Genomic DNA, 23309 nt, shown 5'->3' with positions numbered 1-23309 from the left:
AATAATAATAATAATAAAGAGTTCTTTGGTTAAAGCATGAAGTAACTTTTCTAAATTATAAAGATACTGAAATTATACCATTAATGTGGCCCAAAAACTGTGATACACACTGAACTGTGGGCCTGTACTGTTGTATCCCTAATCACCACTTGTTTTTACTCTTGTCTTGTATGAGAGGTGCGGAGAGGAGAGAAGCAGGGGCTCACTAACCAATACTAAAGGCTGTATTATCTCTGTTATATGAATAAAATCCTCATGATAAAAACACAACGCAGAGCTTCTTTGTCCATCGTGGTATCAACATCCACCAGTTACTTTTAGAAAAATCCACCTATTTGGCGGACAGCAGTTTAGCTCTGTTCACTCACTGTATAATGGACGCCATTTTAAGGACTGAATCAGGGTGTGACTGCACTGAGCGACGCCTTGAATGTCCTGTGCTTTGTGAATGACTCACCTGCAAGACGCAACAGAAGCCAAGAACGACGAGAGACACACAGACCTTTAATTCAGTGTTTCAGACTCCAGGCTTGGAGCCGCTGCACTGTATCGTTTAGTGTTTCTCTCTGCTGTTCACACCTCGTTCAGCTCAAGAAGGGATTAATTAGCTAAAAATATACAGTATTTTAACCAGGGAAACCACAGTTATGCAGTGCAGGGGTTTCAGGACTGGAGCTGAACTCTGAACTAACTGAACTAGCAAACCTACAAAATCACGACGTGGTTTTCAGACCCACGACATTCAGTCTGATATTTAACGTTTATGTTTCTCCATTCAAACGTCATTTAAATCTCCAGAAACAGAGAAAAGTAAAGTAAAAGTAAAGTTATCCCGGCTGTCTGCAGCTCCGTTAGGGGGACGACTGTTCATCTCTCGGCTGTTAACATTAGCTAAAGTTATCTAATGGCTAGAATTGATCTCATCTGTGTTAATTAGCTGATGTCGTTCCTCCTATGATGACAGAGTTTTTCTCCTCTTTCTCCTCTCTCCTCTGCAGCACCATGGGATCCGTTACCCACCCTGACGTGAAGAGCTGGTGGGCTTCTGTGCTTTTAAAAGCTTTGAGAGACTCTCCAGAATAGGGGGAGGGGCTGAGTATGAGATAAATATAAATGTCAGGAAAACACAGATTTGGTAGATTTCCGCCAGTTTAAGTGGAACCAGAAGTTCAGGGGAAACAGTATAAGGATCACAGTCTATTTTATCGACTTTGTCAAGGTAACATTTTTCTCTTCCAAAGTAAGGAGAGTAATTTTAGCCGTCTTTCATCTCTAGTTATGTTCATGTGGAGCAGCGAAGCCAGAAATTCAGTCCTAAATAAGGCAGCCACAACAGAAAAGTCAGTGACTGAACTCTAGGATATGGAGTGTTTCAGCCTGGACTGCTTTATGAATGAGAGCAACCAATCACATCAGAAGTCATTTACATATATCAGTCTTAAAGGAACATTACAAAAACAGCCTGTTTAATTCTAAGGGATAAAGAGAGGTGGGAAAATGTAGAAATGAATTATGACTTTTTGGAATATAAAAACATACAAATGTCATAAATGGACTTCTGGGAAACAAATGTAAGATGCGGGCCCTTTAATACTACAAGTCATGGTCTTAATCCTGTGGCTCAAAGTAATTCTTTTAAATCATATAAACATTAATTGTAACACTGTTTCTGTTGGAAACAAAAGGACCCTACAAACATATTAAACTAGAGTCTGACTCGTGCACGAGTGCTGAAGCACACATATCAAGTTCTACTCTTATTTACTCACCGTGTTCCCATTTCTTTCTAATGGTAGTTAATCATTACACAGTAGAGGTCAGAAGAGGCATAATGTGTCCAGTCAGTGTAATCCAGGAATAGTTCTGCTTTTCTCCTCTCGAGTGACTGATGATGGAGTGGACGTCAAATGCTATGACAGAAGATACAGAGGAAAAATGTGTATTTAAAGAAATATTTGACAAAGATGCTCCGCCTGGGAGGGATTTTGAGTTTGTATCAGCATTAGATTAGATTATATTCACAAACAAACAAAAAAAATACAAATATTTCTCACGTTTTTAAATTTTACATATTATATTTAATATTTGAAGAGTCTCTACACTTTATCACTAAACGCAAATACTTATTTCCGTGATAATTTGTTTCATTATCACTATTAGTGTACAAATTTTTTTCATTTAATAGATTGAATAGTTCGAATTAACTAAATAGAATTAAACTATTAACAAAATTCAAAACGTCTCAAAGTCTCATTCAGACATCCTAAATATTTTTCCATCTACTACTGATAAAAAAAAACAATACGCCCTCAATAAACAGCAAAAAACATGGAGAAAAAAAAGGACAAACGAGTTGTTCTCCACGGCGAATTCGATATAAATTATGCAACAAGTGGCCGCACAGATTACTAAACATGAAGCTGCGTTGACATTTTTTTGTTTTCCCACCCACATTCGGACAAACCCCGCGCTGCGATTGGCTAGTCGTGTCCTGCCTCCGCGCTAGGATTGGCTCGTCTTTCACACTGGCATGCCCCTCCACCAATCAGAAGTGAGGGAGGGCGGGGCTTGTCTGAAAACTGGTGGGAAAATAAATAACGTACCTGATACCGGCCGTTAAGGGTGGAGACTTGAGAGATGAAGTACAACACAAGCTGACACGCAGAGAAGAGCTCCACACGTATGACCAGACGTTTCGACCCCTCACGTCGCCGTTTAACAGAAAAACACACACATACACGCACGGAACACCGGTAAAAAGTTAGCAGACTATGCTAAACGGGCGACCGCCGCCGAAGTTGGCTTCTCCTCGGAAGTTCGTTGGGCTGCCGTTTTCCGTTACGCTCGCTTTTTAAACACAAACAGCGCGCGGAAAAATGAACGAGTCGGACGTTTTCTGCGAAGTTCGGGCGAACTCGTCGGGCTGTGTGAACCGGACGGGGTCCTCCTCCTCCTTCAGCCCTATGGACGTCGCCTCCTTCATGCACATCTTCCCCACCGTGTACGGCGTGCTGTGCTCGGTGGGCGTCCTGGCGAACAGCCTGGTCATCTACGCCGTGGCCACCTGCAAGAAGAAGATGGTCTCCGACATCTACGTGCTGAACCTGGCCGTGGCCGACCTGCTCTTCCTGCTCGTCATGCCCTTCAACATCCACCAGCTGGTGAGGGACAGGCAGTGGGTCTTCGGGAACTTCATGTGCAAAGCCGTTGTGGTGGTCGACGTCAGCAACCAGTTCACCACAGTGGGCATAGTCACCGTGCTCTGCATAGACAGGTAACCTACAGTCTGTTTACCATTATCACTGCTTTATCTCCCAATAAACCAGTTCACCTCATAGGCTAGTCACCCAGTAAACCAGTTCACCACATAGACTAATCACCCATTAAACCAGTTGACCACAGTGGGCATAGTCATCGTGCTCTGCATACACAGGTAACCTACAGTCTGTTTACCATTATCATTGCTTTATTTCCCATTAAACCAGTTCACCTCATAGGCTAGTCACCCATTAAACCAGTTGACCACAGTGGGCATAGTCACCCAGTAAACCAGTCACCCATTAAACCAGTTCACCACGGTGGGCATAGTCACCGTGCTCTGCATAGACAGGTAACCTACAGTCTGTTTACCATTATCACTGCTTTATCACCCATTAAACCAGTTTACCTCATAGGCTAGTCACCCATTAAACCAGTCACCCATTAAACCAGTTGACCACAGTGGACATAGTCAACGTGCTCTGCATAGACTGGTAACGTTAACCTGTTTACCATTATTACTGCTTTATCTCATTTAAACTAGTTCACCACATAGGCTAGTCACCCAGTAAACCAGTTCACCACACAGACTAGTCACCCATTAAACCAGTCACCCATTAAACCAGTTGACCACAGTGGGCATAGTCGCCGTGCTCTGCATAGACAGATAACCTCCAGTCTGTTTATCATTATTACTGCTTTATCCCCCTTTAAACCAGTTTACCACATAGTCACCCAATAAACCAGTTCACCACATAGGCTCGTCACCTATTAAACCAGTTGACCACAGTGGGCATAGTCGCCGTGCTCTGCATAGACAGATAACCTACACAGTTAAAAAAGATGCTTCTTCAAGAACCCTTTGCATGATTAAAGGGGTTTTGCATTGCTAAATTGTTCTTCAGATTGATGGAGAATGTGCTGTAGATGGTTCTATATAGAACCTTTTTGAAAAGGGTTTTATATAGCACCCAGAAAGAGTTCTTCTGTGGTCACGATGTCAAGACTGTAATGATAGACAAATCTTTTGCTGCTATCTAGAAATCTTTTAAAAAAGGTTCTATATAGAACCATATAAAACACATTCTCCATCGATCTGAAGAACGCTTTCTTGATGCAAAGAACCCTTTAGTCATGCAAAGGCATCTTTGAATGTTCATGTTCATTGAGTGTTTCTTTACCGAACAACCCTTGAAGAACCATCCTTTTTTAAGTGTGTGCACGTTTAAAAAAGATGGTTCTTCAAGGGTTCTTTAGTAAAGAAAATGGTTCTTTATAGAAACATGAACACTTAAAGAACCTTTTGCATGACTAATGGGTTCTTTGCATTGCTAAATGGTTCTTCAGATTGATGTAGAATGTGTTGCAGATGCATCTATGTAGAACCTTTTTGAAAAGGGTTCTATATATATCACCAAAAAAGGGTTCTGCTATTGTTACGATGTCAAGCGTGTAACAGTAGAAGAACCTTTATGGTGCTGCATAGGACTCTGTTCAAAAAGGTTCTGTATAGAACCATATAAAACATATTCTCCATCAATCTGAAGAACCTTTTCATGATGCAAAAGAACCCTTGAAGAACCATCTTTTTAAGTGCACAGTGTCTGTTTGTTATTATCGCTGCTTTATATCCCATTAAAATAGTTCACCACATAGTGACCCATTAAACCAGTTGACCACAGTGGTCATAGGCCTAGTCACTGTCTTGTGCATAGACAGGAAACCTACCTGCACTCTTAAAAAAGAGGGTTCTTCAAGGGTTCTTTAGTGTTGGGATTGGTTCTGTTTAGAGCCCTCAGTTCTATATAGAACATTTTGCATGCTTAGATGGTGAAATAGCTCTTCATATTGGTGGAGAATGTGTTGTATGGTTCTGTACTGAAAACCCTTTTTTGAAAATGGTTCTGTATAGCACCAGAAAGGGTTCTTCTGTAGTTATAAGCTTGACATCATAACAGTAGATGAACCCTTTTTGGTGCTATATAGAACCATTTCATGCTCATACGTTTCTTTGCGTTGTAAAATGGTTCCTTGGATTGATGGAGAATGTGTTGTATATGGTTCTATATAGCACCAAAAAGGTTCTGTTGTTGTTTTTGTGATGTCAAGCTTAAAACAATGGCAGAACACTTTTTGGTGCCATACAGAACCAGTTTCAAAAAAGGTTCTATATAGAACCATATGTGACACGGTCTCCGTCAATTCGAAGAACCATTTCACCATGCAGAGAACCATTTAAGCATGTCGTGGTTCTCTGTAGCACCAAAAAGCGTTGTACTATTCGTATGATATCAAGCTTGTAACAATAGAAGAACCCCTTTTGGTGCTATACAGAACCATTTTATAGCACCACAAAGGGTTCTTCTATTGTTAAGATGTCAAGCATGGTGAAGTGGTTCTTCAGGCTGATGGAGAATGTGTTGTTTGTGGCTATATATGGTTAGGTCTTTCTGTTACTACAAACTTGACGTCATAGCAACAGCAGAACCCTTTTTGGTGATATATAGTACCATTTTCAAAAAGGTTCCACCTAACACGTTCTCCATCATTCTGAAGAATTTGAAGAATTATTTCACCATGCAAAAAAAATATTTAAGCATGCACATATAGAACCATTGCCTTTACTAAAGAACCCATGGAGATCCTCTTTTTAAGAGGGCACAGTGTCTGTTTATCATTATCTTATCTCTGCTTCATCTCTCATTAAACCCTCTGCCAGACCATCATCATATCAGCAAAATCAAATCACTATCATTTAACGTGGTTGTTGTGATTGGAAATAGAGCCACTGCATTTCATTTAGGCTGCTGGTTTCTGTTACCAGCACATGCAGGTCAGACTCTTTTGGATATATTTCATTGTTTGATTCGTATTCATTCTTTTTTATTTTAATTTGGATATTTAAGGTACATGTTAGTTACACCTAGGGGAATTCCAATGATTGTTCAAAATTTTGCATAATTAAGATGTTAAAAAAAAGTCATTCAGAGTGGTTTGGTGTGAAATGCTTCAATCTACAGAAACTTACCAAGCCAAAATCACAGTGGTGTTGATAGGAACCAGACATCCACTCTTAAAGCTCCCTTCTGGAGAGTTATTCCATTAAATGTTTATTGTTTTACAACAGTTTTGAGAAGGTTTTGGCCTAAACTGTATTGTTTTCAGTTAAATTCATGGTGGAGAGGAACATGCAGGGCATTGTGAGGCAAGATAGTCCCCAAAGGAAACGCATTGTTTCAGATTTACTATTTTATCATCATTAACATCACATATGAATCTCAGAAGACTCGTTTAGGTTCACTGGTGGTTTTGGACAGTAAATAAAACATAGTGACGTCTGGTTCCTGTCACCACCACTGTAAAGAAATCTGAGTGAGTAACTGCCTGAATGACTTTGATTAGCTTACATCTCAATGATTGAATTATGCAGAATTTTAGAAAAAATGGTGGAATTCTCCTTTAATGTCCAACTTTGTAACTTACATGAGCTTCAAATGTACGTTGATGTTAACTTTCCCTGTAGAAAAGGAACTTTTTGTACTCGTTCTCTTTTTTTGTACTATTACCCTTTTTTTATAGAAGTATCAGCCTGGAGTCAAAATGACATAAAAAAAAACAACTGTGACAGAATGTGGTGCAGTTATGTTCTCTAACTCAAGGTACTGAAGACGTACCCTGGAGGGTACCACCACTGTGACAGTTGTAGTCTTGTAGTGGCAGTCAGAACTAGTTCTGGGACACTGCCTGAATCCGATTTGTCTTGTTTGTTTATTATTCCAAGCTAAAGTCATCGTTTGTTTACTCATATCCATCAGAAAAGTTATAAGAACCAGCAACAATGACCATGTTTAATGACAGAAACTCAAAATGATAGATAAGAAAGTGACAAAAAAAAATTTAAGAAAGATTTTCACAAATATTTCTACATTTCTGCATAATTCAGTGGTTGTCATGTAAACAAAGTCATTCAGAGTGGTTTGGTGTGAAATGATTCATTGTAGAGAAACTTACAGACTAGTAAAAATAATAAAAATGTATAAATAAGTTTTCTTTGGGAACCTTTTGGCCTTATAAAGCCTTTCATGTACCTCTCCACCAAGAATGTTTTGGGGGTTGTTCAGCCTGCTGCCCAGCCTTTCAGCACAGGATGCTGCTGTTGGCCTGCGAGATGGGGGCGGGGCAAAGCGGGAGACACAAGACGTAAGCAGACACGAAGTGAACCCCTTTTTGCTCCATTCACATGAGTAGGCATCCACTCTTTTGGGTTACCTTGTATATATAATCTTTGGTTAGAGCCCCCCTCCCTGTTAACCCAGCATGCTCTGATTGGTCAGCCGCCAGTGCAGTTGAAAGCAGTAGCGGCATCCTGATACCAGTTCCGCCCCTCTAGCCAGTAAGGATTGTGATGCGTGATTGCATCATCTTGTAACAAAGGAAAAGGGTTGGAATTCCAACAAAGTGTTTCAGGCGGCTGAGAAAAGTGGTTTCTGTGGGAGAGAGTCTCTCCCTCTGGCGTGTACTTTGACTTCGTAACTTTGCAGACGTTTACAGCACAAAAAGCAACATAACCCACAAAAGGGAAAGGAAATAAACCGAAAACACAAAATGGGTCCCCTTTAAAAGGACATTAATAAGCCCAAAAGATGCCAGGCAAGATAAATAAACAGCATAAAGACGAAATTGCCAGAACATTACAGAACTCTGCCTTCAGCTATCTCTGAGGCCGATCAATACAGACACGTTTTAAGCTTGAAGCTCAGTAAAGTAGGTGTGCGTCTGATCTCAATAACGAGACTATTTACCCCTTTAGCTTTTTCTTTGAATGGGGGACCTGTAGAAGGTATCGATCAGAGGATCTCAGGGATCTTAGCAGCCCATTAGTGCCTTAAAAGCCCACAATAGAGCCTTCTGAATTCAACTGGAAGCCAATGAAGAGATGCTAAACTTTGGCGTAATATGATCCTGCTTTTTGTGCCAGTGAGTAATCCAGCATTTTAGACTAGCTGTAGTCGTGACTGGCACCCAGAGTTGAGATGAACCTGTGAATCACATTTTTCAGGTTCCTGGTTTAATCCTACGAATATATTTCTGACGTGAAACATGCTCAGACAGATTAATTCACCGCAATATTTAAGCGTTCCAAAGCCGTATCTCACAGAATGTTAATGGAGTTCTGAGCCAGCTGTGTTGTACGGTGGCTTTCCAATAGCAATAAAACATCTCTGAGCATTTGGATTCGTGTCCCAGCAGTTTTTAACTGATTTTATTCATTTATTTGTATATATTTTGAAGTAAAATGAAGGGTTAGGTGTAAGTTATCGATTTCACTGACTGATTGATAGTGTTGTGTGCAAAAGTTTGGGTGCACCTGGTCAACTAATGTGTTTTGTTGATTTTCTAAGTGAAAATAAACTCCACAGAGAACACGCTTCTGTACATTTTAATGAGGTTTATTTGATAAATGTAACATATTAGGGGAAGGTTGTGGCTCATTTCATATATTATGTTTTATTGTTTCCAATAGGTTAAACTCAGCTAATAAATAGAAAATATGCCATAATATTAGCAGATAATTTAACTTATTTTCACTTAGAAAATCAACCAGGCATTTAATTTGATCAGAAGTGTTCAAACAGAATGACTATCGAGGTTTCTCTGTCAAGACTACTGTTCGGCTGTGAAAAAATAAAAATGCAGATCAATTTTTGTTCGTTTTCTCCAGTGACCTAATGTATGTACAGCACAGTTCAGCGCAGACAACCATAAATGTTGTTTACAAAGGTTTATCCTGGCAGTTTGTGTGTTTTTGCCTGAAAAATAAACACAAATAAACATAAATGCACTAATATGTAACAAGTTATTAATACATTGGTAGATGACCACAGGTTTGGTTCCTGACTTCCCTGCACTCCAACCGTTGCATGAATTTGTTGACTTAGAGCAGCAGCACTGATTTAATGTAATGAAGGACTGATTAGATAAACTAGGTTTTGGATGATAGCTGATAAATACTGGACTTACTTGAGGAGAGCTTTCGAAAAGACTAAGCACAGACAGACACATCAAATTACAATGTTTTGTTCATTTGTTTATGTGTTTTTATTCTAATGTTAGTGTTTTTTAATCAAATAACCACTTATTGTCCAGATAAATAGCTTTACATCATATATTGCTTGTATCAAGCAGGATGTTCCAGACTGCTGTGAGCGCTGAGGCTCAAAAGAGCCCGCTGGTCTGAGTGGAGAGGCCTGCCAGAGAAAAATAAGCAGCACAGAGTGAGAACATAGCGCCCTGTAGATGAATCCCTGGGCCCGTAATGGATGGTAGATGACAGTACCGTGTCAAATTTCATTCACAAAGCACAATATACTAAAGCATGAATCTACTTAAGCTAAGATGAGCAGGCCATAAATAGGGTGATGTGACTCTAATCAAACAAGAAAAGCTGAATGTTCTGTTACATTCTTGCCTAATTCACTGCAGTATTGCCCTTCAGAGCCCAGAGGAGCTCTCCGTGCCTGTTGAAGGTATGCTTATTTTCCTATATGCTCTCAGTGTCTGGGAACTCGGTGCATGTCGGCTCTAAAAATGTACGCAGCACCATGGTATGTAAAGTAGGAGGCTACCCACAGGATGGCGATTTGAGGAGACAGAATACTAGTATTGCAATTATAATAATCAGCACGTTATCTGTGATACTTTTACTGATATGGTAAAACTGCAGGCTAAGAGCCTCTTTTCCACTGCAGGGCCGAACAGCTCTGAGCACGGAAGGTAAATATTCTAGTGGCATTTCCAGGGCCAGACAACCGTTCTGTGTGTGATGTAGCAATGGAGCTATTTAAATAAGTTCACCCACACAGACTTCAAATACAACCCCATTTCCAAAAAGGGTTCGGACGCTGTGCAAAATGTAAATATAAACAAAATGCAATGATATGCAAATCATTCAAACCCTATATTCATTTGAAAATAGTACAAAGAGAACATATCAAATGTTGAAACTGAGAAATTGTATTGTTTTTTGGAAAATATATGCCCATTTTGAATTTGATGCCAACAACACGTTCCAAAATAGTTGGGACAGGGGCAACAGAAGGCTGGTAAAGTTGTTTAATGCTAAATAAATAAGTGGTGGTTAATTGGCAACAGGTCAGTAACATGATTGGGTGTAAAAGAGCATCTCAGAGAGTCTTTCAGAGGTAAAGATGAGGAGGGTTGACCATTCCATGAAGGACTGCACAGTCAAATAGTGCAACAATTCAAGAATTACGTTTCTCAACATAAAATAGCAAAGAACTTTTGCTTTTCATCATCTACAGTAAATAATATCATTAAAAGTTACAGAGAATCTGGAGAAATCTCTGTATCCAAGGGTCAAGGCCAAAAGCTAGTAGTTGCTGGCCATGATCTTTGGGCCCTCAGGCGGCAGTGCATTAAAAACAGACAGGATTCTGTAGTGGAAATCACTGCATGGGCTCAGAAACACTTCTGAAAATCACTGTCTGTGAACACAGTTTGTCGCTGCATCCACAAATGCAACTTAAAACTCTAAAACGCAAAGAAGAAACCAAATATAAACAGGATCCAGGAATGCTGCCATCGTCTCTGTGTCCTGTGGTCTGACAAATCAACATTTGAAATTCTTTTTGGAAATCATGGACCTCTAGTGGGCTAAAGACCACTCAGCTTGTTATCAGTGCACAGTTCAAAAACCAGTATTCATGATGGTATAGGGGTGCATTAGCATGCATGGTATGGGTGACGTGCACATCTGTGAAGGCACCATTAATGCTGAATGTTATATACATGTTTTGGCAACACATGCTGCCGTCCAGACAACGTCTTTTTCAGGGAAGGCCTTGATTATTTCAGCAAGACGATGACAAACCACATCTTGCATGTATTACAGCAGCGTTGCTCTGTTTTAAAAGAGTCCAGGTGCCAAACTGGCCTGCCTGCAGTCCAGACCTGTCACCACTGATAACATTTGGTGAATTATGAAATGAAAAATACGACAAAGGAGACCTCGAACTGTTGAGCAGCTTGAAGTCCTGTATCAAACAAGAACAGAAAGCATTTCACTTTCAAAACTACAGCAGTGTCTCCTCAGTTCCCAAACGCTTACAGAGTGCTGTTAAAAGAAGAGGTGATGAAACACATAGTAAACAGGCCCCTGTCTCAACTTTTTTGGAACGTGTTGTTGACATCACATTCAAAATGGTTTACATGATTTGCATGTCATTGCACTCTATTTTTATTTACATTCTGCACAGCGTCCCAAATTTTTGGAAATGGGGTTGTAAATGACAGCAGTGCACAATTTCAAATCCACCATTTATTAAATGTGTTTCAGTCCAACAATGTCTAAATGTTGAACAGTGATCTCTTAAACAGGAGCTGGTTAGCATTAGCTTAGCTTTCAACTCGATTCTGACTTTCAGTTTTAAAATTTATATGTTTAGATGACAAATTTAGACAAGTCTTGATGATGGTGACTCAAATCTGAGGAAGCAAAGTCAAGCGGTGGTGTTGGAAGGATAGAATGCTGATATTAAACCTGATCTGTGGTGTTCTTGTTGGGAACCACTTGGCCCTACAGTGGAAAAGAGGCTAATATTGATTGATATTATCAGTCAATTGAGATATCAGTCAGGCCTTGCTTTAAGTATTTACATATTTCAGCCTTCTCTGACAGTATTGCATGGGACAGTATTGCAATACCATGTGATCAGGCATCTGAGGATGTTTCCCCATCTCCCACACAAAGGAGCAGCAGAACATGTGATGTCTCGAGTGCTGTAAGACAGAGATTTCAGAGGCCCTGTTGATGAGGAGATTAATGTGGGGGCCCTCCAAAGCTTTTGTTGCTATTACATGATAAGCATTCACAGCAGTGCTAATCTGCAAAGCCTCTATTCTGTCCCAGCCCTGTATACAAGTACATGCGGCCTCTAGATTTGCCCTGGTCACTGCTGGGTCATATGTTTTCCATCATCTGTTACTTGAAGCATATGACCATGCAGTGCAAGGCCATTGTTAATGACAGTCTAACGCTGAGAGTAATTTATTTTACACTAAGGAAAGGGAGTGGGGTGTGTCAGCAGGGCGATTAGACTCGTGGCCAGTTATAGATTACTATAGCTATATTTGGAAATCTATAGGACGTGCCAACATTGTTCTGTGACATTGATACTAACAGTCATGAACGTTGGAATGAATGACCCGTGAGACCGGGAAAGGACATGCTGGTGTATGTGCTCCTGTATGTGCTCTAGAAACTACCAGAGGACACTCGTCACCTTCAACATTCTCCATTTAACCCTTAGAGGTCGAGAGTTACACATGGAAAGTTATAGTGTCAATACAATTAGTTATATTAATTTCATTTACATTGCATTTAATTACATTTGCATTCTGTTTATTCAAGTCTACATTTTCCAGCATTACTGTTAATGGTGAAATATATTCATCTCTACATACAAATACAACTGTAACCTGATAATCCACACTTTTGACAAAATGTCTCCAGTTGTTTCAATGAGATATGACTGAGAGATAATTAACTCTTTCCTGCGTGGTATTACAAATACATAATACATACATAACTGACATCATTTTTCACTTACCTCAGATGTATTCGTTCGAGTAGATGGAGCTACAAGGCTAATGATGTTAACAAACACTAGAAGTCAATAGTCACCCAAATCTTTTCTGTAAATCCCCAAAACGTCTCTTAACCCACCCAGACTGCATCCAGGTCTTTATTATGGTTCCACAGACTCTGGTTTAGAGCACAATGTGACTTACTGTGAACTATAAAAATACACAAAACATCACTGTGTAGCTGAATTTCTGTTATATATAACATATATATAGCTTCAGTTAGAAGATTCAAGATATGCAGTAAGTTTTATAAAGATACAAAAGAAATCGTGAAGGTAATCGGCAGCGTCCACATGCCTGTGTGACATGCATGCTTGTGACGGGGTGTCAGAATTCACCACAACACCTGTTGTCTAAAATGTCTGTCTGCAGCATTCAGCTACATGGTGATGTTTTCTTAAACTTTATATTTCACAGTTAGTCATACTGTGTCCTAAACCACATGGACACAGTGTGTGTGTGTAATGTTCATGAAGATATGAATGTGGTTTGAGCAAGTTAAGAGAAATTGTAGGAATGTTTACAGAAAAGATTTGGGTGACTATTGACTTTTAGTGACTATTGACTTCTAGCAACGTTAGCCTCGTAGCTCCAGCGCTGAACCAAATAAGCAAATTTTAGAAACGTTAAGTGATCAACTACATCGGTGTACGTTGCCTAAATTGAGTAAATTTGAATTTTCACAGAACATTGCTTTAAATTCAGGTTACTTATGGGAAAGTAAAAGCTTTATATGGAACATGGTACTTTTTTCATATGCCCTCTAGTTGCAGTGTGTACTTCTTTTTCAATGCATCACGTGGTAAAACTTTGCCAACAAGTTTTGTTGCTTTTTGACAACAACAGCAAGAAAAATGGAAAACAGTTGCACTTCTTTTCATAAATAAAACTATTTTGGATGCTATAGATTTTATATAAAATGGTTAAATGCAATTGTTGCCATATGGCAACAGTATGTGACAATGGAACTGTAGTGTGCACTGCACACAGTGGTAGTAAAACTACACAGCCACGCGACACACAGGACATTCTTATTACATTCCGTCTTGATGTTATCAGTATAATTATTTTCATACCCTTTATTCTGAAAACATTTATGCATATATAGCTGTTATGCTTGTTGTTTACTCCCATTGTATGCACTGCACTTCCACTGTCGCTTACTGTTGCCTATTGGCAACAAACTGCAAATCTCCCCTGAAATAATTTTCAGCATCTTGTGAGCACAGTGTTCATTACTGTGCAAAATTCAGAGACCACTCTTCCATTTATTTAATTTTCAGCTGACAGCAACAGAAAATGACTCATTGGCTAATATAATCAACTATAAATAATCAGTTTTATTCATTATTTAGTGTGTCCACATTTTGCCTTGATAACAGCTTCCATTCTTTCAGTTTTCAGTTTTTCAAAAAATCTGCGGGAGTATTTTTCCACACCTCTGAATTTGAGTCTTAGAAGTTGGTTGCATTTTCTACTTTCTAGAATTCAAGTAATCCAAATTTAAATTAAATTTAGACTCATCGGTCTATATAACCTTATTCCACAACTTAGGTGTCCAGTTTGTTTTCTAGTGCGAATGTTAAATTATTTTTTGTATGTTTGCTTTTCTTTGTAGCAGCTTCTTAACAGCTACACATCCTTCCAGACCGATTTTGTGCATTGCAGATTGCAGTTCCAATATTGTCTGCTGTTGCCATAAGGCAACAAAATGCAATGCAGCCCCCAAAATATTTTCTGTCAATCTTTATACTCCTGTTTTTAATGCATATTTCATAATTCATGCAGTAAAGGGTTAATATCAAACAAAATACCCTGTTATTGCCATTTACCACTGTGAATTCTGAGGGTTAATGTAGTGGGGGAAAAAATGAGGACTGATGCAGCAAACCAATTCTTAGAAATACTGTGACTCGTTCTAGGTTTTTTCTTCTACTTCACCATTCACATGTGATCTACAGTGGAAGGATTCTTAATACAGAAAAACAAATCTCGACTACAACAGAGTCTAAAGACAGAATGCCTTTTTCCAAACAAGTCAGAACACAGCTCAGGGGTATACTATGAAGACAGATTCTTTGGTTTTGAGAGATAAATCTGGGTGTAACTCAGGGCAAATCTAGCTCCAGGCAGGGTAAAGTCACACAGTGTGTGACTGGGATTTTTACATTTATTCTTAAAGATGCAAACAGCGATAATGCAAACCAAACAATTAGAGTTTCAAAACATTTTCCTTGGGGTTGCTTACTTTTGGTTCTCGCATCTTGCCCTCTGTGGAAATATTCTCACATCTGTTTCTTTATAGCAGGCACTGCCAGGAGGACTCAGATTCTGTGCTGGTTTTGGAAAGCCAAAGGTTGTTGTCTTCGTTTTAAATGTAGACCCTCTTGAATGTATGTTTCTCTTAACCTTCAAGACATTTTCATCTAAAACCTTTAAAAATGCTTGAATTTTGATCCTGACATGGAATTCACACCAGACACGATGCTAAACTCCTAAACACAGTGTACATGACTGTGCAGAGGTCAGGTTATGCTTTTATTTACTTAATTTCCAACTAACACCTATAGAAATTCACAGAAGCTTCATTAACTAAATATTTCAGTTTGTTTCAGTATTAAGTGTGACACCCTTGATACACAGACCTCTGTCAGGTTTTCAAAGAAATCTGCAGGGATATTTTTCCACACCTCCAAAGTTCAGTCACAGAAGTTGGTTGCATTTTCTACTTATTCTACATCTCAGATGTCCAGTTGTGGTGTTCTAACTCTTCTGTTAAGTACTATTGGAAGTTGTACAAAAAGAGGTGGGTTAGTATAACTGTGTCTATGTTATGTACATATTGCTCTTTTGTTATTGTTTGCTATCCGGTGTCAACCAGAGGAGGATGGGTTCCCCATTTGGAGTTATTCCTTGCCGCTGTCGCCATTGGCGACACTCATGAGGGCTTGGACCCAGATTTTATTGTAAAACTGCTTTATGACAACGCCTGTTGTAAAAAAGCACTATGGAAACTTTGTCGCCTTGACTTTGACATTCGCACATGATACAAAATCTCCATGTGTCTCTTTTTACATATTACAGTCATGCCAAATATGTTTCTTAGGCAAACAGTTAGTCTGCTTGCAAGTAGAAAACAGCTTGGGAATTTAGTTTGGGAAACTGCAGCCAACAGTCAATAATGCAGCATAAAATCAAGCGAATGTCTGTCGTTGTACATATTTTAATGTTTGGAGTTGTTCACTCGAGATAGGACAGTATATATTAGCTTGATTTGAGCCACAGAGAATTCAAGTACATATAAACAATACTTCTTCGGGTACCTCCATACAAAAAACGCAAACACAGGATATGATAAAACATTTACCAACATGGCAATTCATGCTGGATGTAAAAAATCTGGGGTTATTTCTACAAATTGTAATTTTGTATAGCACCTTTTCCAAACACAAAAGGACATTTTACAAAACTTACAAAATACATAATCAACAGTAAATAAAACAACGCGCAACACACACACAGTTCCCACAAGAAGCTCCCTACACCTAGCATAGAGTCACTTAGCTGTCTGGGAAAGAGTTCTTGGCCATGGGGGAAGGCCCCTCTCTGTCTGGGGGGCCCCACGACTCTGGTGTATGTCTGGTCCTCAGCCATAAAGGGGTAGCAGCCAGCCCAGGTAGCTTCATAGCTGTGGTGTAGCGTCACTCATGCAGCTGGAGCCTAGGCATCTACATAGCTACTATATAGAATCCAAACAGTGTCCGGGCCAGGCAGCCACAAAACTCCATATAGATTTTTACATTTATGCTTAAAGATGCGAACAACAGTACCAAACAGTGCAAACCAAACAGTTGAAGTTTCAAAACATTTTCCTTTGGGGTTGCTTGGCTTTTGCTTCTCGCATCCTGACCTCTGTGGAAATATCCTCCCATCTGTTTCTTTATAGCAGGGAGTGCCAGGGGGGCTGAGACTTTGCACTGGTTTGGCAAAGCCAAAGGTTTTTGAGTTCATTTTGAACAAAAAATACCATTCAGAAATGTGGCAGATAGAGATGGATTGAATGGCAAACTCTTCGGCCAGTGTGGAAACATCAAAACATACTGGAAATACAAAACAAAAGCAAAAACAATGTAAAGCAGCAGCCAGATTGCACTAGCTTAGTTACACTGGAACACACAGGATTTATATAACCTGGATTTACTTGTACTGTTTATTCTATAGCACAGGACTAATGCAGCCTGGGTTTATTTCTGAGATTCATTTTACTGCTTAGTAGTGATGTAACCTGGGTTTGTTTCCATGATTAGCTTTATAGTACAGTATTTTTATGATTAGCTTTATAGCGCAGGATTAATATAACCTGGGTTTATTTCTATGGTTAGCTTTATATCACAGGATTAATATAACCTGAGTTTATTTCTATGGTTAGTTTTATAGCACAGGATTAATATAACCTGGGTTTATTTATACGATTAATTTAATAGCACAGGATTAATATAACCTGGGTTTATTTCTATGGTTAGCTTTATATCACAGGATTAATATAACCTGGGTTTATTTCTATGGTTAGCTTTATATCACAGGATTAATATAACCTGGGTTTATTTCTATGGTTAGCTTTATATCACAGGATTAATATATCCTGGGTTTATTTCTATGGTTAGCTTTATAGCACAGGATTAATATAACCTGGGTTTATTTCTATGGTTAGCTTTATAGCACAGGATTAATATAACCTGGGTTTATTTCATCCTTGGGGTTATTTCAGCAGTTTAATTTATAACAGATAAACCTTGTTTACCTCTTGTAAAACCAGTTCTGTGTGAATAGTTAATTAGTTTGTGTGTCCAAACTTTCAACTAGCTTTGCCAGATATTTAAATCAGCACATCATACCCAAACACTATGGGCCCTAGAATGTATGTGGTGAGTTTGACCATGAATGTATCTTCTGGTTGTTTCCTAGGTACATTGCTATTGTCCATCCCACCTCAGAGAACCGGACCATCCAGTGGACCATTGTCATCAACCTGCTGGTGTGGGTGGGCAGTTTTCTCCTCACCATCCCTGTCATGATATACGCCAAGGTGATCTCCGAGAAGCACATGAACGTGTGTATGATGTACCTGGACAGCCCTAAGGACATGTATTGGTACACGCTGTACCAGTCCACTCTGGGCTTCATCGTGCCCCTCATCATAATCAGTACTTTTTACTCTCTGACTCTGTATCACGTGTTCCGCTCCATTCGGCGGGTCAAGCGCAAGCAGTCAGTGTGGGCCAAGCGCGCCACCAAGATGGTGCTGATGGTCATCGCCCTGTTTCTGCTGTGCTGGTCCCCGTACCACGTCATCCAGGTGATCAACCTGAGCATCCAGCAGCCCACCAGCATCTTCATCTATGCCTACAACATCAGCATTTGCCTGAGCTACTCGCACAGCTGCATCAACCCACTCATGCTGCTCATCTTCGCCCAGAACTACCGCGAGCGCCTCTGCCACCGCCGCGACCTCCGCAGCTCTCACACCACCATGTCCAAAACCACGGTGAAGACGGAGGGGGGCTCCAGCGTCAGTCCGGACACCACCCATCGCTGCACCGTCATTTGACCGGCGCTGCTTGGATTTGGTCAGATATTCCTGCTAATGGATTTGATCAGATGTTCCTGCTAACAGATTTGATCGGATGTATCCTGAGATGTAGGTTGAGACACATTCCTGCATTCCAAACAAAAATGAAGATGAACCGATAAGCAAAGGTATTCAGGGTTCAGGCCCTGACAAACAACATGAGCTTGTTTTCCATTCTTCCAGTAAGGATACACAGACACACCTTCCTGCATGGCAAAAAAATATTTGTTAGGGCCGATTTGTACCACCGCACCCCCCCCCGTGTGCTTGTATATATCAGAAATGCATGGAATTCGGGAGCAGCGTTGCATTTACCAAACCACGATGGACAGAAATAATGAAGAAGAAGCCATTTTTGACCCCAAGAAAGACTTCTAGCAGAGAGAAAACAGACAGAAGTAAAACAGTGGATTCAGTAAATCGCCTGACACATCCTACCCGCCACCAACACCTGCGCCACCGGATATACCACAAAAAATTAGCATTTGCTTGATGCTCAGCACCACGTATAGTTGAGCTCTTAGCAATGTGCACACCAAGCTGTTCATATGCATTTATATGCATCTTCGCTGAAATGTAGCTCTGCCTTTAGACTGTGGTAAATGGGGTCGATACAGAAGGATCCCTCACAGTCAATCTGATTGAGAAACATTGCAGGATGTTGATGACTCAGGCCAGATGTTAATCAACTGACAACGACCGTGTTTGTGGTGTGCGACTGTGTGGCGCACATTCAGGTTGACACCGAAAATACAGGCAGGGCTCAATAAACCCGCATCACTGCTTAATTCTGTTACATGTTTTTGAGCATGCTGACCGTTTTCTCCACGTTCTGCTTTAAGAAGCTGGATCTTTATACATGCACTTTTACTGCAGTGAGTGTATCTGTTCTGATGTGCTGTGGTTTTACTATAAAGCAGCAGTCTCTGTCGCTGTTGCTCATGAGCCACTAGTGGCCCACAAGCGTGCCAAAGAGTAGCTTTTTTTTTTTGACTGATTTGAAATTCAGCTGCAAGAGTCATACATTGTCGTAAATCAGTGAGTGGATGAAAAGAAGTGTTCTAATATCTCCGATTTTGGTTTCGCCTTTTAACAACATACAGAGAGAGAAATAGAAAAAGCGCCTGTGGCCGGTGGGCATGACTGTGAACCACACACTGACCACAAGTCTGCCTGCTAAAATAGCCTGAGAAGTCATCTTATTGTTCAGTGTGTTATTAGTGCCCGAAGAGAAGGTCATTTGAACTCAGTTGAGGGCACTTTTCACATTTATGTAACATTGTTATTTCACAAACTGTTCAAGTAATATTTGTATGAACTGTTGGTATTGTGGATTTTGTAACGAGACCATGAGCTCTACAGCTGCACTATAAAAAGTCTATATGAAACCATTACTTTTTTTATTATTGTTGTTATTATTATTAGTAGTAGTTATCAGCGGTTGTAAAATTCAGTGAACGTCAGTGGAGATTACCACAGATCAGTGCTTTGTTTACAAGTGTAATATCAGCTCATATAACGTATGTTTGTTATTTGCCACTTTACACCCTGTGTCTTATTTAATATGTTACAGATGTGGCTGTGCACTGAAGGAATGGAAGAAAAAGAATGGAAAATAAAAAAGACTGTTTAATAGTCATGAAATTACCCACCGCTGTTCTCTAACTGTGACAAACTGCCGGCTGTGCAGCGAGTGAGCGGAGCTCGTTACTCTGACGTAGCAACGAGCTGCGGAAGGAACTGCTGACATTAAAACATATTAAACGCCGCGTTCACAGCCCAGTTTATTCATTTCTTACTTTATTTATTAACTGTTGTATAAAAGCAATAGAACACTCGAGGTCGTGTGTTATCGGCTTCAACTTGTGCCTGCAACCAAATCACAGCCGTGATGTTACTTCGCAATGACATACTCCCTCTTGTGTTCTACTGCTTAATCATCACATAAACAAACGTCGCTCAGCGCCGCCCTCTAAAGGCGTTATTAACACACATCAAATAAACAAACGTCGCTCAGCGCCGCCCTCTAAAGGCGTTATTAACACACATCAAATAAACAAACGTCGCTCAGCGCCGCCCTCTAAAGGCGTTATTAACACACATCAAATAAACAAACGTCGCTCAGCGCCGCCCTCTAAAGGCGTTATTAACACACATCAAATAAACAAACGTCGCTCAGCGCCGCCCTCTAAAGGCGTTATTAACAAACATCAAATAAACAAACGTCGCTCAGCGCCGCCCTCTAAAGGCGTTATTAACAAACATCAAATAAACAAACGTCGCTCAGCGCCGCCCTCTAAAGGCGTTATTAACACACATCAAATAAACAAACGTCGCTCAGCGCCGCCCTCTAAAGGCGTTATTAACACACATCAAATAAACAAACGTCGCTCAGCGCCGCCCTCTAAAGGCGTTATTAACAAACATCAAATAAACAAACGTCGCTCAGCGCCGCCCTCTAAAGGCGTTATTAACAAACATCAAATAACCAAGCGTCGCTCAGCGCCGCCCTCTAAAGGCGTTATTATTAAACATCAACTAAACAAGCGTCGCTCAGCGCCGCCCTCTAAAGGCGTTATTAACACACATCAAATAAACAAACGTCGCTCAGCGCCGCCCTCTAAAGGCGTTATTAACACACATCAAATAAACAAACGTCGCTCAGCGCCGCCCTCTAAAGGCGTTATTAACAAACATCAAATAAACAAACGTCGCTCAGCGCCGCCCTCTAAAGGCGTTATTAACACACATCAAATAAACAAACGTCGCTCAGCGCCGCCCTCTAAAGGCGTTATTAACACACATCAAATAAACAAACGTCGCTCAGCGCCGCCCTCTAAAGGCGTTATTAACAAACATCAAATAAACAAACGTCGCTCAGCGCCGCCCTCTAAAGGCGTTATTAACACACATCAAATAAACAAACGTCGCTCAGCGCCGCCCTCTAAAGGCGTTATTAACACACATCAAATAAACAAACGTCGCTCAGCGCCGCCCTCTAAAGGCGTTATTAACAAACATCAAATAAACAAACGTCGCTCAGCGCCGCCCTCTAAAGGCGTTATTAACACACATCAAATAAACAAACGTCGCTCAGCGCCGCCCTCTAAAGGCGTTATTAACACACATCAAATAAACAAACGTCGCTCAGCGCCGCCCTCTAAAGGCGTTATTAACAAACATCAAATAAACAAACGTCGCTCAGCGCCGCCCTCTAAAGGCGTTATTAACACACATCAAATAAACAAACGTCGCTCAGCGCCGCCCTCTAAAGGCGTTATTAACACACATCAAATAAACAAACGTCGCTCAGCGCCGCCCTCTAAAGGCGTTATTAACAAACATCAAATAAACAAACGTCGCTCAGCGCCGCCCTCTAAAGGCGTTATTAACAAACATCAGCTAAACAAACGTCGCTCAGCGCCGCCCTCTAAAGGCGTTATTATTAAACATCAAGTAAACAAACATCGCTCAGCGCCGCCCTCTAAGGGCGTTATTAACAAACATCAAATAAACGTTACTCACCGCCGCCCTCTGAAGGTGGGCGGACGTCTTTTGTTTTCAAAGACTCTTGACGTATCTCAATAAATGTTCTTCTGCTTCTTTTATTTACATGCATTCACCTCAGCCTAACGAATGAAAACACACCCAATTTACACAGATAGTGGTGATGTAAACATATGATTGTAAAAGCTCACAACTGTATGAAATAATTGCAGCCAGCTCCAACAATTGCGATCAGCCGATTATGTAATAATCGTGACAGGCCTTAGTGTTAGCAAACCATTTATTATATTGCCGCACTGCGAAAAAATTTATTCAAACATCCCGAATACAGTGAAGTGTATACTAAAAGACATTTCTCAAACGTCGCTATGATTGGATACACAAATGTGTTGTTGATGTTCTTTGTGCATGCCGTGTTAGCTTTCCTCAGTGCTGCATCATTACTGTGTCATCTGTTGTTAGTTGTTTTGCTTCGAGTGGGTGAAGTGTGAGTGATCATAGGGCTGGGCGTGTCGGCCTGTTTCACAGTGTTCTCTTGTGCTGTGTATTTCCCCGTTTTCCCCGTTCTCCGCTCGCTCGAGCCTTCTACCCCACAGCCACTCTAGAACAGTTATTTCTAGTGTTAATGTGTGACACTTCTGCTATGCGTGACTGGTCACATTTCACCACTCTGAATCAACATATTGTGAAGCGGATAAGCAAATGACTGTATGGAGACGGGGTCTTGTTTGAACAGATGAATTATGGTTTGCAATCAGAAAGGGAGCAAAGATGAGCGGAGAATAGAGGACGGGGGGGGGGCGACAGAGAACGTTCAGCCGCTGCTCATTGAGGGCAGACTGGGAATCCAGCATCCACTGTTGTGAATAGTGCTGGCTATCAAATTTTTTGCTTACAAATACTTTTTTTTTTGCACCCAATTCCAAAAAAGTTGTGGCATTATGTGAAATGCTAATGAATTCTGTTTAACCCATTCCGAATTTGATGCCTACAACACGTTCCAAAACAGTTGTGACCGTTCCTGTTACGTCACTTTTCTTCTTAACACCACTTAATCATTTGGGGACTGAAGACACAAGTTTTGGAAGCGGAATTGTTTGCTATTCTTCTGTTACACAGGTCTTCGCTGTGCACACATTTTCAGACCAGTCTAGCACCTGCTCTCTCTGATTATGCAGCCATGCTGTTGTAACCAAACATCTGAAAGGTGAACTCGTCAGACCACAGCATATTTTTCCACAGTGCATCA

The 23309-nt window shown here is 40.4% G+C and overlaps 1 protein-coding gene across 1 annotated transcript; it reads left to right on the top strand.

Moving 5' to 3' along the window:
* The first annotated feature begins 2314 nt into the window (after window positions 1-2314).
* LOC118811352 (melanin-concentrating hormone receptor 2) lies at window positions 2315-20250 on the top strand. The gene is made up of 2 exons (XM_036575512.1): window positions 2315-3274; window positions 17890-20250. Exons 1-2 carry the CDS (start codon window positions 2877-2879, stop codon window positions 18530-18532), a joined length of 1041 nt encoding a protein of 346 aa, XP_036431405.1. The 5' UTR covers window positions 2315-2876; the 3' UTR covers window positions 18533-20250.
* The last annotated feature ends 3059 nt before the right edge of the window (window positions 20251-23309 follow it).

Source organism: Colossoma macropomum, unplaced genomic scaffold (assembly GCF_904425465.1).
Source record: "Colossoma macropomum unplaced genomic scaffold, Colossoma_macropomum, whole genome shotgun sequence".
Classification (NCBI taxonomy): domain Eukaryota; kingdom Metazoa; phylum Chordata; class Actinopteri; order Characiformes; family Serrasalmidae; genus Colossoma; species Colossoma macropomum.
This window is presented reverse-complemented; position numbering and strand designations above follow the sequence as displayed.